Source organism: Hippocampus guttulatus, chromosome 8 (genome assembly GCF_054856545.1).
Source record: "Hippocampus guttulatus isolate MCC_2025c chromosome 8, RoL_Hgut_1.0, whole genome shotgun sequence".
In the NCBI taxonomy this organism is placed as follows: Eukaryota; Metazoa; Chordata; class Actinopteri; order Syngnathiformes; family Syngnathidae; genus Hippocampus; species Hippocampus guttulatus.
The window spans coordinates 11,314,376-11,332,915 of record NC_141268.1 but is presented as its reverse complement, the minus strand read 5'-3'; the positions used below and the strand labels follow the sequence as shown (position 1 = coordinate 11,332,915).

At 41.0% G+C, this 18,540-nt stretch overlaps 1 protein-coding gene across 1 annotated transcript in view; it reads left to right on the top strand.

Annotated features, from left to right (window-relative positions):
* Window positions 1-1,319: 1,319 nt before the first annotated feature.
* pax7a (paired box 7a) overlaps window positions 1,320-18,540 on the top strand; it is a 65,786-nt gene continuing 48,565 nt past the window's right edge. Inside the window, exons 1-4 of the mRNA XM_086117752.1 lie at window positions 1,320-1,704; window positions 3,065-3,300; window positions 4,618-4,762; window positions 4,987-5,115. Coding sequence (XP_085973878.1) covers window positions 1,620-1,704; window positions 3,065-3,300; window positions 4,618-4,762; window positions 4,987-5,115 — 595 coding nt within the window. The 5' untranslated portion in view covers window positions 1,320-1,619. The remainder of the gene's footprint in view (window positions 1,705-3,064; window positions 3,301-4,617; window positions 4,763-4,986; window positions 5,116-18,540) is intronic.

Sequence of the window (18,540 nt, the reverse complement as noted above, 5' to 3'; positions counted from 1 at the left end):
TCAGCAGTTTTGCATGAAGCTTCCAAAAGAAAAATAGGCTGCACGTATCTGTTTTGACAATATATAACTGTATTTGTTTGTAAAACCAACATTAACTCGCCATGACAGCACTGTTGTATGGTTGTCACATGATTGATGACCCTGCCCCCTTCTCTCTTTGGGTAACACAGTTTGGAGGGTCAGGACGGGGCTCCTGCATCCTCCCCACTTCGGCTCACGCTGCATCTGCATATGTGAAATCGCCATTTCACCCCCAGCACACTCCCCTAATTGTCGCTGGCGAAAAATGTTTTGTGGAAATTTGCCCTCCACCAGGAGTGCCTGTGCACGGCAATTGACACACACAACCGCGCGGAGTGTGTGTGTGTGTGTGCGCGCGTGTGTGTGTCTGTTTCTCTCTCTCTCTCTCTCTCTCACACACACACACACGCGCGCGCGCGCGCGCGCACGCACACATACGTACAAAACAAAATAATATATATACATATTTAACGATGAAGCAATTACTCTCCAGGGAAACATCAATCTGTTGTCAATAGCCGCACCCTCCTAAATGCTGAAATGATCCAATTGTTTATAGAATAAAAATTGGATTTTGAAATAATTGACAAGTCAATTTGCACAATTTAGGCGTTGCTGACTTCATTTACTCGAGATGCTTTTATTGAGTGTTTTATGCTTTTCATTGATTAATCATAAGAAATATTATACATAGAATAATGACGTGTTGAGTAATGTTTTTTTTAAACTTTCAACCTGTATTTTATCTCCATAATGCATTTGATACGGGCAATTCATACAGAATGAATTCATATCATATATACATTCTTTGTACTTGTTATTTGACATTCAACAAGATTTGTGTTTGTTTTTTAGTAAATCCTTTAACCCAAAAAAGTGTTTAACTACATATTTTATGCGATTAATGGCTTTTTAGATAGCCCACGTTTAATTGCCATGGCGGCAGACACTGGAAAAGAGCGAATTCCATTTCAAAATAATATTTCCATTGAACAGTTGCTTCTTGTGTGCATGAAGGCTCTAATGTGATGGAGGCTGAGAAGGCTGCTGGGGATGAGGATGAGGATGGTGGTAGTGGTGGCAGCGGTGCATTGGAAATGTCCAACGGGGCCCTGTGATTGGTCTGCGGCTCTGCAGGCTGAGCCCACTGGCTTTGAATGCGAAAAGGAGAAGGCCGCGGCAGCCTATGGGAACGCGCGTCTGCCTCCTCCCACGACGTGTGCACCAAAGTTGCCCACTTCAACTACTTCCACCCAACCAGCAGACATTACACTCACGCCAAATGCACCAACGGGACAGGAGGGCCTGCTTTTTGCCAAACTCCTAATCGCCTTTTTGACTCATGAGAATTATTTTGTAAAGACCATTGCTGTTTTCTTTTGAATTACTGCCCCCCCCCCACCTCTCTCATCTTATGTGAACCTCGCGTGAACCCCACCTGGCATTGGAATTTCGCTGCATAGTTTTTCATTTTGAATATTTTTTTTAACCCGCCCCCACACACCCCCTCTAAGACGTTTTGGACTTTGTGAAAGCAGCTTCCAGGCCTTCCTGTTTGTTTTTTTGTGTGGCGGTGCTGCTGAGCGAGTAGCTGCAGGATGGCTACTTTACCCGGAACAGTGCCTCGGATGATGCGCCCCACGCCGGGTCAGAACTACCCTCGGACCGGCTTCCCCCTGGAAGGTGAGCGGACATGGAGACTTTGTGGGGTGGTTTCGAGAAATTTGCGTGAAGGTCACACGTTTGCAGTTATTAAGACTGTAGTAAGATTAAAAGAAGAACGAATGAAAGAAAGAAAGTAAACCGAACCAAAAAAAAAACTATTTATATGTTTCTGTATGTTTGCAAGTTTTTACGCGAGTACATGAAGGTCACGTGTTTAATTAAGAGTAGTGCAAAAAGGAAACAAATTACAAAACATGTTTGTATTTCAAACAAAACATTAAAAATTCTATTGTATTCCATATTTCCTTTAATGCTGACATCATTTGACCATTTATCTCATGTCCATAAAGGCCTTGTCTATCCCCATAAAAGTATTTTTTTATCATGAACTTGATAAATTATTACTGCATGTTTTGCAAAAAGAAATGTGAAAAATGTTGATTATGTAATTTAATATTTCAAAAATAGTAAAACCGTTTTTTTAAATGAAAAAAGTGCTTACAATCATAACAAAAAGCGTCTTTTGGTGTTATTTCTTGTACTGTTCATGTGGATTTCGTGTGAGGGATCACAAATGAGCATTTTTTTGGGGGTGGCATGTGCATGAATGTCATGTTTTTTTTTTAACTGTCTTATAATTTCAAGTAAGTAATCTTCATACATCCTATTTTCTTTTTTAAAATCGTAAACCAATTTTAAAATAACAACGATTATGTGATATAATATTCATCTATTTCGTCCAAAATGTAGCATTTGAAGTGACCCCAAATAGCCATTTTCTTTCTGTCGTAGATGTATCGTAAGCACCAATCACAATAAGTGTCGGTTTTAATAACATTAAAAGAAACACATTACCGCCAAAAGAGGCAATCTAATTGTTAATTTGGCGACAGCATACGGCCGTGGGGCGATGAGGAGGATGCGTGTGAAGACCACTTTTTATATTTGCATGCATTTATGGCAATCGTTTTCCCATTAGGGCCGAGTTCGTGCTCAAGTGGCGAAGGGAAACATACGCGCGCACACACACATCCACACGCGCGTCTGGCTTTGCAAGTTAGTCGTGGATTTGCTCGAGAGGGCCGCAGCAGCAAATGGCGAATACGCCACGGGAGAACCGTTGGAGGATCACATCAATATTTGGACAGCATGACTAGGAATAATCAAGGTGGCAAAGTGTCATCCTCTTCTCTGGCTCTCCACTCGTGGAAGTGGAGCGCGTGGAGTGCGCTCGGGTGCATGCATGTAGCGTGACACGCCGAATCTGTGCCTAAAATTAAAAAAGGAAATTAAACAAGCGAGGTGGGGTTTTTTTTTTTTGGTTGCTGTTTTTGTGCTGTTTTATTTTATTTACATCAGTGTGTTGTTGCCCACGCAGTCTCCACCCCACTGGGCCAGGGTCGGGTCAACCAGCTGGGCGGCGTGTTCATCAACGGGAGACCCCTGCCCAACCACATTCGCCACAAGATCGTGGAGATGGCCCACCACGGCATCCGGCCGTGCGTCATCTCGCGACAACTGCGCGTCTCGCACGGCTGCGTGTCCAAAATCCTGTGCCGCTACCAGGAGACCGGCTCCATCCGTCCGGGGGCCATCGGGGGCAGCAAGCCCAGGGTGAGTGTGCGGAGGAGGGCGGGGATACGAATCCATCGAGGAATGCGTGCACTCAGCGGACACAATATTAAGTACACCTGCGTGCATCCAATTCAATATTATTACCAACATTATGACCATAGTAACCAGTGATGTCAGGATTGATCAGCCTTTATCCTCGCCATATAGTGGTGTAATTAATAAGGGGAAACAACCGTAAACATCCCTCCTCCTCTCCTCGTTTTGTAATATTTTTCACACATTTGCTTGTGTAATTCGTTTGTTGAGACCGGCCATATCATTAGGTAAACCAGGAAGCTCCAGCAGCATTAAAAAAAAAAAATCAATAGTTTCGTTCCTTCGCAGCCTGCTTGTTATTTATTCGTCCGCTACATAACACAGTTAGATCAGAAATATTCATTCGTATATATATATATTTTAGATGGCACTCCAATGGCATCCCATGCAACAGAATATCTTTGTTGTGACCATATACAATGAGAATAAAGAAATAGAGTCGAAATCATTACGATTATAATTGCATCCTTATTGCAACTTTCTTTCCCTGGCTCCTTTTTATTCGCCCTATTCATTGGTGTAGTAAAATGTAATAACAGTTTGAATTTATCTGGTCACTGTCTATGTCTCTGTGTACAACATGATACGTGCACGTCCACGATCAAATATGACACTTTGTGTTCTTAATTACATATTAATAAGTAAAATTAACGTATTTGATGACTTTATGTGCTCATTTTAATATTTATATTTTCAGAATGTAATTGGTTAAATATTGCTCTGGTGGCAAAAGTCAAGCTCATATATAATAGTTGTTATTATATTATATCGTCACCAGTAATAATATTAGATACACCCACACAATTTAATAATCATAGCCATCAGCTATGATTCCTTGGTTGTAATGAATGATATCTGTATAATTCTCCATTTGCATGAAGAAAAGTGAGTGATAGTGCATTACTTAAATGTTTAACTGAAATGACTGACTTTGAAAAGTGTTTTGACGCTAAATCATACATATACTGTTTTTAAAAATCTGTGTGAACACAAATTTCAAGGAAACAAAACGGTAAAAATTTAAGTTGGGCAATTCAACAAAATGTTTGGTGTCTTTTGAATGGGAAAATGCTTTCCCACATTTTCAACAAATGATAAAGCTATCAGCAAAAAACAATTGTTCTTCGATAAATTCGTTTATTTTAGCCTCCCCCACAAAAATACTTTTTTTTTTAACAGTGTATGAATCCATATCCTACCATGAAATGGCTCCAATTAAATTGCTCCCCACCCCCACCCTTCTGTCCATGCAACTTGCAGCAGGTGGCCACTCCCGACGTGGAGAAGAGGATCGAGGAGTACAAGCGAGAGAACCCGGGCATGTTCAGCTGGGAGATCCGGGATAAGCTGCTGAAGGACGGGGTGTGCGACAGAAGCACAGTTCCTTCAGGTGAGGCTTCATCTGGTAAGCTGCAATTCTTCTTTTAATAACCTTATCATATGAGCCTACAAGTGCAGCATCGCTTGTCGTCATAACTGCTTGATGAAAAGAAAAGAAAAGAGGAGAAAAAAATATACCAACAAAATATGCTTGACTTTTGTTTAGTGTCCTTCTTCAAATGAGATGATCTGGTTGTGTTGTGGGTTTGAAAGGGGCTAATCACCCATTTACCTTCTTGTTGCCATTAGTGAGCTCCATCAGCCGCGTTTTGAGGGCCCGATTTGGCAAAAAAGATGACGAGGATGACTGTGATAAGAAGGATGAAGACGGAGAAAAGAAAACAAAGCATAGCATCGATGGCATCCTCGGTGATAAATGTAAGTTAGCAACCTTATGGGCCCTTAACGGCTTCTCTATCCACCACTTGCATGTCTTGTCAGCCTCCTCCTGGCTCGGAAGGGGAAGATTTGCCCAAATATGTCCAAATGCACTTCCTCCGAGGCGTCCTCGTGGGACTTGATTCCTTTTGCTCATTCACTCCATTATTTATGAGAGCCTTGGCACGGAAGGTATTTAGCGGCAGGAAATTAATTTGTGTTGGCCAATTGCGCCTCATTCATTCACACGGTCAGCCATTCATCGCGGTGTGCTGCTTTGACCCCCACCACCCACCGCCCCTCCCCTCGCAAAGAAAGCCCCCCCCCCCGCCCCTCCAAACGGTTGCTGACCCAAGGTCACATTTTCACCACTTGTTACTTTTGAATGGACGGTTAGTTGCTCGTTTGTAGTTCATAAAAATTCTTCCATTTATAATGTAGCTGCATGTTTTTTTTTCTCCATTACATTCGCAGTAAAATGCACTTTGAGACATGTATAGGTGAAGTCGATTTAGTAAATTAAATTGAAAAGGAAGGAGAAAGTTATCACAGCCAATCTGTGGACAAAAGTACTGTTATGACAGTTATTTAAGAACATTGGAAATATAAATAATGTAATTTGCACATTTTTTTTGTATTCTATTTTCTTTCCGGCCAAAAGGAGACATCGTTGTCATATTTTATAACATTACTGTAAATGTAAAAAATCATTTGGACCTGAATATATGCGCATAATTATTCAATTAGAAACGCCCAAAAATGCCTATCAAAAAAGAAAAGTCCCGCATAAAAAATATCATGAATACATATTTTAATTTTCAGTGATTTCGACCGTTTTTTTTCTGGTCACTCGTGCGTAATTAAGCAAACGTCCTAAATTTGGACGTGATAACATAGTCGACGCAGAGGAGTTGCATTAAAATGTATTCCTCATTATGAAAACTGGCTAATCTAATGAAATCATTTGTGTAGGAAATGACTACAATTAGAATGATCAATAAAGATATAGAATAACTACAATACAATTTTTAAATCTTTCATGCAGAATATTTCTTTCCGTCATCTTTGCATTTTCAATCGGGTTCACACGTACGTAATTAGGCAAAGCCAAAGCGTGCACCTGGAGTCTGCGCGTTTCGGGACTGGATTTCAAAATAATGCGCATAACAACAATAAAGGCCAAGCAACTACACTCCGCTTTTCAACTTGGAGATGACCCTCAACAAACCTCCCTTCCATTGATATTTTTTTCTTTTTCCACGGAGCCACAAAAAAAAAGCAAAATCCTGGAAAGCAGAACAGCGAGAAGCGCCGCACCGCATGGCACGTCAATGCGCCTTCAAACAAACGCCAGGAAACTTTGCACAAAAGCAGCGAGGGGGGACCCCTAAAAAGGAGATAAATTATTCAACACGCCCCGCTGTTAGATAGTTCTGTAATTTTATATATTGGACCGATGGAGTGGAATCAGTTCATGGCGCGAAAACGCTCGCTATTTAACGCCCCCCCCCCCGGCAGGGTCCGGTCCCCCTGCCCCACGCCGCTCTCCACGAGGACAGATTCTGCTCCAAGTGTCCACATGCACGCTGACCACGTGTATTTCCAATTCCCTTGGCTGCTGTTTTGTCCCCGTTGTGCATACTTGTGTTTTGAAATCAGAAGAGAGAATTAGGTGGCTATAAAAAGCAGACGAAACGGCTTTTAATAAGAATCATAATGTTAATACTTATTAGCGGGGAGCAGCGGAGACGAAGCTCGCCTGAATAGGTGACGACGTGTTCACACCGGCTGTAATCGCTGGCAGGCACGCTCTCAAATGTATTTATCCCCAATCAGCCGCTCACTCCGGCGGCGCGCGGCGCGGCCCCCCTTCTATGAGCGGAGAGGGGCTTTCAAGCAGATTAAACGCAGCCTTTTATTTCTTTTCACTTTCATCTCAGAGCCGAGCTCACATCGTGGCTCGCCCTGGGCGCAAAACATTCATGAGGGCTCTTTTTTTTCTCCATCCACTTCTCGCTCTCACTATTTTATTATATATATATATTTGAGGGGGGGGGGGGGGAGTTTGGGGGGTGTCGTCTCCAGATTTTAAATTGGTTTTATTTATTTGTCGAGTTGTTTATTGTGCGTGTTCTGGAGGTTACATCACGGAATTATCCCAACTCTAATCTGGAGTTCATTAAAAATGGCGGCTCAAACTGCTAACCACATTACCGTCGTGTCATTCTCTTTTAATGACAGATCAGAGGGTGGAAAGCGGGGCTGTGCAAAATATGGTTTCCGGGCCATTTGCACTCCCAAATGTTATTGTTATTATTATTTTTTCGAATGGGCCCGAGGATTTCCTGTAAAATATAATTCACAAAATAATCATAACATTAAGCAGGAAACAAAAACATTTTACCATGCAGGAGAAAAATGTCATAATGCTCTGAAATGCAGTTTTACAACACAAACACAAAGCACAGATGCAGGCCTGTTTAATCCCTGAAAATAACACGCGACTGGGTTTTCCTCCGTGTGTAAAAAACAAAACCAAATTGTGTGTGATGTAATTAATATTTTAGTTGTCTTTATTGCACAGCAGCACACTATATCGATTAAAAATGCGTTAAAATGTCTATTTACAGTCTAAAAATGATCTACTGTTTATGATTGAAAAATTATTCCATATATTGTCTTTATCAGGTTAAAAAATGAATTCATATATTGGTCTTATTTATGGCACTGACAACCGTAGTAGCTATTTACACCACAAATCTGAGACGTGAATTTATGCAGCACGCAAGTGCTTGAAAATGTCCCTCCTCCTTTTTTTTTTTTTTTTGATTTATTGGTCATGATATCAACTTCCCTGCACATCGAGACACACGAAAAACAGAATAAAACATGAAATAAGAACGAAACTACAATTAGACTATACATAAGAGTCACGACATTACACGTTTCCCCCTGACTATATATATATAACATATTCAACAATGAAATAACTCATAATTTCGTTTATTTAATTATATTATTTCGCCGTGCACATCATGGGGTTTTTTATATTGGCCAGTGTATTTATATCACAAATTTGTCTTAGAAAAAAAATAGTACTTGAAAAAAGGCATTTTTGTGCTGTTCACATCACAATTTTACAATGTTGTGCAGCAGAAAGTCATCTTTTATTGTCATTGATATATTTACTGCTATTTGTTACTGTTACGATTATTTTTGCATGATGCACATCTGCCATACGCGCAAGTGACGCACGCGGCGACAGGCGATGGACACTCGAGCAAATCGCGGGATTAGCAAAGGTCCTCAGTCTAATTAAACAGATGCCAGGTGGGATTATTTCCCAGTTTGAGGGAGGGCAAGTGACAGAAAGGTACGAGGGGTGGGCTGGGGAGCACACCAACATGGTTGAAATTTAATTGGGGGGGTGGCACAAACAAAATATTATTTGATTGCGGGTCGTCCTTTTTACGTACAAGCTTCCCTTTTCTAAACGTCAACATTGGCTATATTTTGAATGAATGGAGAAGGATGATGTGTGTGTGTGTGTGTGTGTGTGTGGAGGGGAGTGGGCACATGCAGGGGTTTTGGTGGTTGGGGGGGGGGCTGGAGCGCACTTCAAACAAATCCATCTGGAACAGTGTGTGAGAGAGATTCAGTGAAAGTATGGGCGAGTTATTTAGCTATTAATAACGTTTTCTTTCCTCGGGCGCAGAGGAAGGAGAGAGAGAGAGAGAGAGCACAACTTCATCCTCGCGAGCTATTTGGCTTGGCTGAGAACGGAGAGGGGAGAGCACCCAAATGGTGGGCAGAGATAACATACCCATCATAGCGCCGACCCCGCGCTGTGCTTCACTGCATTAAACTCGGATTAACCTCCCCTGGCCCCGCGCACACACTCAAGTCACTTCGCACTGGAATTTACATCACACCATGCGGTGACACCAGACACCGAAAAATCATAATAATCACAACAACGACAGCAGAAGAAATAATAATAATAACAATAATAATAATAATAATAATTCTCTCTACACAAGACGATTCGATACATACAATAGATTGATGTAACGATTTTGAAATGCAACGATGCGATGCAGTCCGATTTAGTGACTTTACGCGTAGATTCGATGTGGTATGGCTGTAGCTTTTGCCCATGTTTATTAACATGCAACAACTTGAAAAAGCTCTCCAAAGGCCGAACCATCCAATTTAATTTCATTCAAAGAAAGAACAAATCAGCAGCATCTTGAAACTGATTGATAGCTGCTGTTTGTCTTCCTTTTCAAGACGATTCGATCTGATTCTTCGATACACGGGATGCGATTTGATTCAGTCGTGCAGAGATTTGAAATTGTTACAATTCCATTCGGATTGTCAAATCAAAACGATTTTTTTGATTCAAGTCAAATTTTTACACCCAATACATGCACTGCTCAGTATTGAAAAAAAAAAGAGATAGTACACAGTCAGAAATATTCATTTTATATTCATTGTACATTAACATTATACATTAATATATAAACCCATACACCTGCATTTTTAAAGGTACAATGTGTTCAGTAAATCAATATATTGTATACATTATTCATACATCATGCAATATTTAAATATTCACACTAATCCATGAAATATTTCATTTTACCAGAAGTGAATGTATAGAATGTTGCAGTTTCACTTTTTGAACGGAACTACAGAACTTCAGTCATAATTAAATTTATTCACACGCACCTGTATATTTTTCACTCCTTTCATATCGGTAATTAAAGTTTCCAACCACACCCAAATCCAAGAACCTTTTCTCACGTCAAATCACTGCTGCAATAATAAATATTCCTTTCAGCTAATTGTACCGTAACATGTACCGATGACGATCATTAATATCTTTCTGACAATGGTAATCAAGCCTACGTTCTTATTTTTGATGTATCTACATTTACCAGTACATAAACTAAAATGAAAAGATTGCAGTTTGCTCAATATGTCTCTCATTTCAGCTTTAAATTAACCCCAAAAAAAATGTACATAATACATATTAAACATGACATCCTGCACCAACCTTCTCTTCATTCTTGCAGTTCCAAGGTGATTAATGTGAGAAAGGGTGCTCTGTCTGTATCGTGGTTTCATTAATTGACGCCATAAGTGAGAGTTCAACATAGGGCATGTGGACCAAAAGTGGGGCCAACATGCGTATTTAGCCCGGCCCGCCGTGTGATTCGTAAACCCACTAAAACCTCACAGATGACAAAAATGTCACAAATGCGCATGATGTATAAAAATAATCAACATTTCTTGGATAGTTGCACCATATTTAAGTTCAATAAATGAGAATATAGTCTCGAGAGGACAGGTTTGTCCTTGCTTGAAATGGATGGGATTTTATTATATATTTTTTGTGGTGACAGCTACACATTTGCAATGACAGCTATTTATTAAAACATTGTTTTGGAAAAAGTGTTAGCATGTTGGGTCCAGCAAAGCATAAAAATGAAAGGAGCACTCGTGAGAGGGGAAGTGGGGGTACAGGCTCACCGTACCCGGAGTGACATTTCAGCGTCAGTGGCTTAAGCATCGACAGCAATATATATCTAAAAAATAAATAAAAAGAGGGGGGTGGGGGGGCAGGCTTGGATTCCTTCTGCGCTGCCATTTGACTTTGATCACATCACAAATATTCATGGGGGCACAAACACTCTGCTGCCATTATCCCGGCTGACAGTGATACCTCTCAAGGCTGTCTATTAATTAAAGTGGCACGCTTACCATCTGGGACGACGACTAGAAGAAGAAGAAGAAAAAAAGGTTCCCCCCTCAATCTCTTGTGGTTTCTTTGCATGAAAAGAGCCAATCTTCCTTCCCTGGCTTCTTGTGGGAAATTTAAAAAGTGTACACAGAGGAAGACATGGGGATTTCTAGCTCATTTCTATAAAGAGCCTTTTATAATCCTTTCCTGCTTAATAACTTAAAGGGATTCAATTTCTCCCCTCGTCGACGGGGAGGGGAGGTGGCTTGTGATCGCGTATTGTCGGCAAGCACTTGAAGGTTAACACTTCTTGCTCCCAAAGAAGCACAACACAACACGTTTGTGTGATGTCACCAGCCTTATGATGTTAAAGAGCATCGTTTTATTTCCCAACCAAAATTCAATTCGCACACTCTGGATGGAGTAGTGTGTTTGGGGTCTTCACGCCATGTGAGACCAATTAAATAGGAAGTGACGCCCCCTCCAGGTATCCTGTCGCAAAACAAAATAAGCCTGTGTTTGATTTCCTTTCCAATTTTCACTAAATGCAAGATGAACTTCCCAACCTGCTCTTCTGGCCAGAGTCCAAATATCCACAGTATTTGTCCTCGATAGGGATCCTAGCCCAGCTGACAGGCAGGGTACCAATCGCTGGGCACATATCGACGAACAACCACCCACATTCACACCTGTGAACAATTTAAAGTCTTCAGTGAACCGAACACGCTTGTTTTGGAATGTAAGAGGAAGCCGGATTATACCGGGAGAAGCATGCTAACTCCACACAGGAAGCCCTGAGGCAAGATTCGAACCCAGAACCTCAGAACTGTGAGAGAAACCTGCAAACCGCTTGGTCAACACGCTACCTTTCAATCAAACGGGGAGAGGAATTTCGTAATAAAAACCCTAAAAGGATGTTGCGATTTGCAAGCATTCCCTCACAGGTTTTATGAGTGTGTCTGTTCGGGATGGGCACCAAATATGCAAATATATTTTTAAAACACCACTTTTCAAAGCCAGAAAAGAAAGTTTTTTCCTTTCTTATTTCACGGTTCAGCTTTTTGGTAAAACATTAAATCATACATGTGTAAACATTCAGTAGCGTGTTATTCTTCATTAATCAACAAACTGCCTTCATTAAGAGCACCTATTTTACTCTTTGTCATGGCAGAAATGTTTTTGGACCAATTCTTCTACCTCCAAATTATTTAAATTTTTTCAGCCATTAACATTACATCGTTAAAAGAGTGCGACCCACTTTCTGCACTTTAGATGGGTCAATAATTAGTAAAAATAACGACACTCAAGCAGATTACTAACATCATGGATAAAATACAGCAGATCAGGACTGCACTTACATAACGATTCATTTAAAGTTTGCTTTTTTGGTACACCGAAAAGAGGTCCATGTGATGAATGTTTGTATAGCCCTAAAGAAAATACATACTATATAACATTTATAACGACTCTGTCAGTAATGAATGCAATTTCTAGAATCACTCTTTTTTTTCATAAAAATGTTTTTTTTGTAAATATTGGCCAATATAGATGATATATTATGGAAATTAATGTGTATATAAGACATTCCGGCCCCCTTTATGGAACTACGTATTTAGCATCGCATTGAAAAAAATTATATATAAGAGAAAAAAACAATAAAAATGCAAGCCCATCATATCAAGTTTTATTCTTCACACATCAAATAAAAAAAAAACATGAACCATAAACTTTAAGTGCTATTCAAAAATTAGCCAAGGTGAATTTATGTTCTTCTTCAGGTCACGTTCCCATTGCAACTGAATCAACAGCGCCTCTGCTGGCCACAGCCAACTAGTGCATACTATTAATCAACAATCAAAGCCACATACATTTTAAATTCATCATAAGATTAATCAAATGTTATTCCCAACCATTGAATCCGTCTTAAAATGTTCCTTGAACAGCACTTCTATGTGGATAGATCGGCCACTGATGCAATAATCCATACACACTTGCAGTATCCACTGAGGTACAATGCAAAACTTGTAACAAATATCCTGCTTTTACAAAAATAATCATGTTCCATTTTGATTGTCGCTGTCAAAGAGCTATGAATTCATCAACGTGCTTGTTATTGCGGGTTGCGAGGATTGCGTCACGCTGAGATCTGTTTCTAATATTTTGGGCAGCTTATTGAGGCCCCATGAGAGGGACATCATATTAGAAACAGCTCCGAGTAGGATTCTGTCAGCTTCCCCACCGCCAAGCCTTCCATCTCGCCTCCTCGGAGGCGTTTAATCGTCGGCCGCTTTGTTAGCGTTGATGTTTAATTGGCTGTGAGAAGATGAATGAGGCTGACAGGAATCAGCTGTCCACACGATCCCTTGTGGCTCCGACTCGGAAATCATAACCTGAGCGGCTTTTCCTCCCGCGAAACCGGCTCGTTGAACTTGTCACATCTAATTAGGGTGTTCAAGAGCGCTGGGAGCATCGGTGGGAAACAGTAGGCGGCATGTTTTGGGGCCAGCCAACAAGGCATTTTTGGGTCAGATGGTGGTGGGGAATGGAGGCAGGAGCCGGGGGGGGGGGGGGGGCTGTTGTTGAATTGGACCACAGTGGGCTTTTATTTAAAAGCTTTTCTCGTCCGCTTTACTGGCTTTTAGATCAATTACGGTTGTCCGGCGGCCAGTAGGCGAAGAGGGCAGCATGCATGCAGTGGAGCCTTGTTTTAATTGACTATGAAATTAATTAAAGCAGATGTCTATTAAAGATTTTTAACATCGGCCACATAGTTTAAAGGTGTAACGGAGTATGAATGGCTTACAGCCAAAATGACACTTTATTGCACAACAAGTATCATTTTTGGTCATTTTCTATACACTGAGAACAAAACATTGCACACACATTGCTTTGTTTTTTTTTTCTTTTTGCTATAATTCTAAGGCTGCACAATTTGGAAAAGTCAGCCTCGGAAGCCAGTTTCATTTAGCAACTTGGTAGGCATGTCTAGCATGGGTAGACCCACAAAAAAAGCTTCAGGAAGCCACATTAGAGAAGTCGGCCATTTTCAATTGAAGCAAACATTTTTTGGGGTCCTTCAAAAATGAATTTGTCTCAGAGATTTTGTCCATTTGCTTCATAAATGTGAAGTATGTGCATGCATTCAACCGATGGACATTGCTTGATTGCGAATAAATTTTTGTCATAACGTGTGCGCATAGCATGGCAGCAAACGTTGGATTCAAGATTCGAGAATTTTTGTTGTTATTAAATGTTTACAAAATGCTTACTTTGCTACTTGCCCTCCACTGACCCCAAATCATATAATAAAAAAAAGATTAAAACAGTGACAATTAAATAAATAAAAAAACAGCAGGGTATTTGAATTCAGAATTAGTAATTGTCTATTTAGTGGGGGGAAAAAAATATGTACGCTATACAATGTGCCATGATCCAGGCATTCGACTATTCAAGTGTTGTGGGTTGCAGAGGTATTGCAGTGTAAACGTTCAAGTGAGTGGGATACCAAAAGGAAAAAAAAATCTTTCATCATCCGGTTGACAGATCGCGATGTCATTTGTTCAGGAGTCGGATGGCGTGTGATTTGCCCTCAAACTACAAATTCTTACAACTCAGCCCCACAAGGTCAGTGCACGTGATGAAGGCCACACCCAGAGGGGGAAAAATAGCCACCCTGTTTTTGCTAAAACATATCATTTTCTTGAAAATTTGGGCTTACTTTCTTGAGCAGTTTATGTTGGAAAAAAAGACACCAGTAGCATTGTCTTTCTTCTCCATTTCAAGAGGTTCCATTCTCTTTCCTTTTGTGGGTGAATGCGTTTTTTTCTTGTATTGCCGTATGGAAAGAGAGTTAGAAAAAAAGCCGTGTGATGTCTGACAGCCTCCTCTCACCATTGTTGTGCGCTGGGAGGAGAGAAAGAGGTGGGGAGGAAAGAAAAGGCCTTTCTGTTATTTTCTGTCTTGAATCTTGCATTCAGGCAAGTTGATGAACTCCTCCGAAAAGTTTATTAAGGGGACCAAAACAATAGGAACCAAAGCCTTTGGCTGCCGGGGCAGACAGTTTATAAACTAGCGGCCATTGTGCCTCAAAGGCAGATGCATGAATACTTTTGAATGGGGGCCTTCAAACTGACACGATAAGGCTGGACAGCAGCACTTTTAAAAAAGGGGACAGGCCGCTTCTGCTTTAGTTTAGAACCCTCTCTCTCTCTCTCTCTCTCTCTCTTTTGAGGGGTGTGGGAGGGAGTAACGTTTTGCATTAATGTACATCTGCAAAGGAAGAGCAACAGGGACAAGGGCACTGTCTGTCATGGTCACGCGGATTAAAAAAATATATATATTTTTGCTTGGTCTAAATATTGTGACATAGTCAATCAAATATTCCTTCATGTGTGGATTATTTCTAAACACACAAGACAGGAGTAGGAATTGTAAAAAAAAAAAAAAAAGAAAAAAAAAAAGGATGACATGAGTCAACCAATAATATATGCATAAATGGTAAAAACAATGAGAAAAAGAACCCACCAAAATTTTGGCATTTTTATCCAACAATGAAAAATGAATCCCGGATTCCCACTAAATAGATGAGTCAATGATTAAACAATACACATAGTTGCTAACAAACAAACAAAAGAGAGCTCATTACCTCTCCCAAGTTTACTATGTTATAACTTGGATGATGTGCAAGAATTTGATAAAATTTCAGATGGACAAACAACCTGCAATTTGAACTTCATTCAAATACTACATTAAAATAGAACTAGTTCTCTTTTGTGCCATGCCCAACCCAAATTGTCACTTTTAGCATCTTACAAGACCAGTTTTTAACTGAATTGTTGTTTTTTGCTTGCGTTCAGCGTCAGCTTGCTTAAATGAAAGTAACACTTTCAACCTCATTTTCTGCCTTTTGCACGCGAGGTTTTTAACAAAAAAGTTGTTTGTCTACTCTGCACGTTATATTTTAAAACAAATCATTTTGCTTTATGCTACACCATTTTCTGTTTACAGAAACCGTTTTTATCCCCGCCCCTTTTCCTGATGTAATTTTAGCTGGAAACGATACTTCTCTGCGTTTTGTGTAATTCTGCTAAATAAACCTAACAAACAGCAATAACAAAATTCTCAGTGCCAAAGTAGTTGTTTGTTAAATGTTTTTTGCATAACCTTGTGAACTAACAAGAAGTCGGGTTTATCTCCAAAATGCGACACTGGCTTTCTTTTTTTCGGATTGACAGCGATATTTTAATATTTTCTTGGTGATTTTGGGCTACCAAGTACGAAAATTATGTCCGTTTGTTTGAATTGGCTTTTAGTTTATGACATATCCATATTTTTTTACAATTAATTAATTGATTGATTGTTCCTAAAAGTATTATCTTATTTGATATGAACAAATTTGTTGTCCACTGCTAATATTGCCGAATTTTCAGAAATTTAGCTTGATTTTCACACGAAACATGATTTGCATGTACAGTAGAAGGCCTTCTGCGATAGTGATTGCCATCTTTCATGATGTTGCATCAAGAACGAAGTAACGCTTGACAGTTACAGCCTCATCAAAGTAGTGGCATAAAACCAATTCGATAACTTTCCTATTCAGCGCAGTTTTCTTCAACAAAAATTTAAAATAACTTCTAAACTAGAGCCAATTCAGAAGAAAAATGTCATTTTTGGACTCAGCAAATTGAAAATACCCTATAATTGTTGAAACTCTCTTGGCACCAATATGTGTGTGGACCGGTGTGATCCATTGGTCGCTGCAATTCCCTTGTAATGTTTTTTTTTTTTTTTTTAAATACTGTATTGGTTAAGGACTAACACAGAAACTAAAAGTACACCTTTACAAAACATGCAGTGTGCTCAAGTGGGCGCCTGTGTTGATATACTTCTGAAGGGGGCCAGCAGCCAAGACGATACATTCTTCGCCTCCTTTTCAGTGGACAATGGACTGTCAGTCTTGATCCTTCTTGCCTCCTCGTGTCCCTCCCCTCTGCAGCGTTCCCTTTGAGTCCTCTCGCTCTCTGGCTTGGTGCCTCCCAACTTCAGAGGGAGTCCGCTGATTTGTGACCTCGGCAACCCTGCTCTTAATCTGGCTAAAGAGGGGTGGCGGAGTGGTGTTAGGAGGCGGTTGGGGGGTGGGGAGTGGGGGTGGGGTGGGGGGGAAGCATCCCTCCGGAGGCTTTGGCGGGCCCCCGAATAGAGCGAGCCGGCTCTGGCAGGTGTCAACATTAGCAAACAATCGGCTGGCACTCCCATTGCCGCGCAGCCCAGCACCGCATTGGACCTCCACTCTGAAAAGAGCCACATAATGTGGGGGGAGGACAAGGGAGAGATTACACTCTAAGACAGCTATTAGCGGGGATGAGGCTTTTCTAAACAAACAAGAAGGAGAAGGCGATCAATACTCTGTTAGTTTACCAAGTGGAGTCATTACAGTGGCTTACTTTCTGCCCCATTGTCTTTCTCTCCACTTTCTCCCAGCATCTGTTGGCTGTATTGGCAATCCAATTTGCAACAAGGGAGCAGGCTTATTTCTTCAGTCTTGTGTCACTTGCGGTGGACATCACGCTCGCACACTTGTCCTTGTAATGAATCTTGATTGGGGAGTATTACCTCGACTGCGATCGCGCAGGCTGGCCTGCATTAGACTGGAGTGAGCGGAGGAAATGGCCCGAAGGAATGAGTTGACAACGAGCGGCTCTCGAGTGGATATGGGTCTTGACAAGAAGGATGACGCCTCCCCAAAGGCCATTTATTTACCTCTCATGGCTGATTCACCAGGAGAGACGTGTGAAGGGGAGATGGCGTTTTAATGGGAGAAAACTGGAGATGGAACGCTGGGAGGGAGCGCTTACGAGATACTGTTTTGAACTGGAAGTGTCTGCTTGACGCTTTTAACCCAAAACTCACTGTAGGGGGGCCTTATAGGATCACGCACCTCCAGACCAGATATACAATAAAATGGTGTGAATTTTAATAGCGTGAATACAAAATACTGTACATGCACTTAACTCATTCACTCCCAAAGACGTTTTTAAACGTCTTTTCAAGACTTGGTCCAGAATTGGCTGGTACTGAATGAGTTAATATATTTCCTTTTTGCTAATCCATTTTCAATGCATGTCAAACAGATCCACTATCCTAAACCAACTACAAAGGTAGTTTGTAGCAGACGACTAAATAACGGCCTACAATAGTGTTTCTGTCCCCGAAGTGCAAAGGGCTCGCTTGAATAATTATCATTCAAGGATGGCACAAACTTGCTGCGTAAGAAAGCAACGTTAAGTGCACGGTGGATGACTGTTTAGCACATTGGCCTCACAGTGCACAGGTGCAGGGTTCGATTCCAGCTCCAGCCTGTTCTCCCCTGGCGTGCATGGGGTTTCTTTGGGTATTCCGGTTTCCTCCCACATTCCAAAAAAACATGCACACGCAGACTAATTGAACACTCCAAATTGTCCCTAGGTGTGAGTGTGAGCGCGAATGGTTGTTCGTCTATGTGTGCCCTGCGATTGGCTGGCAACCAGTTCAGAGTGTACCCTACTGCCCGAAGACAACTGGGATAGGCTCCAGCATGCCCGTGACCCTTGTGAGGATAAGCGGATCGGAAGATGGATGGATGGATTGTTTGGGTTCACGTATTCTAGTGTTAAGTTGGAGAAAGGAATATCCATTCGTGT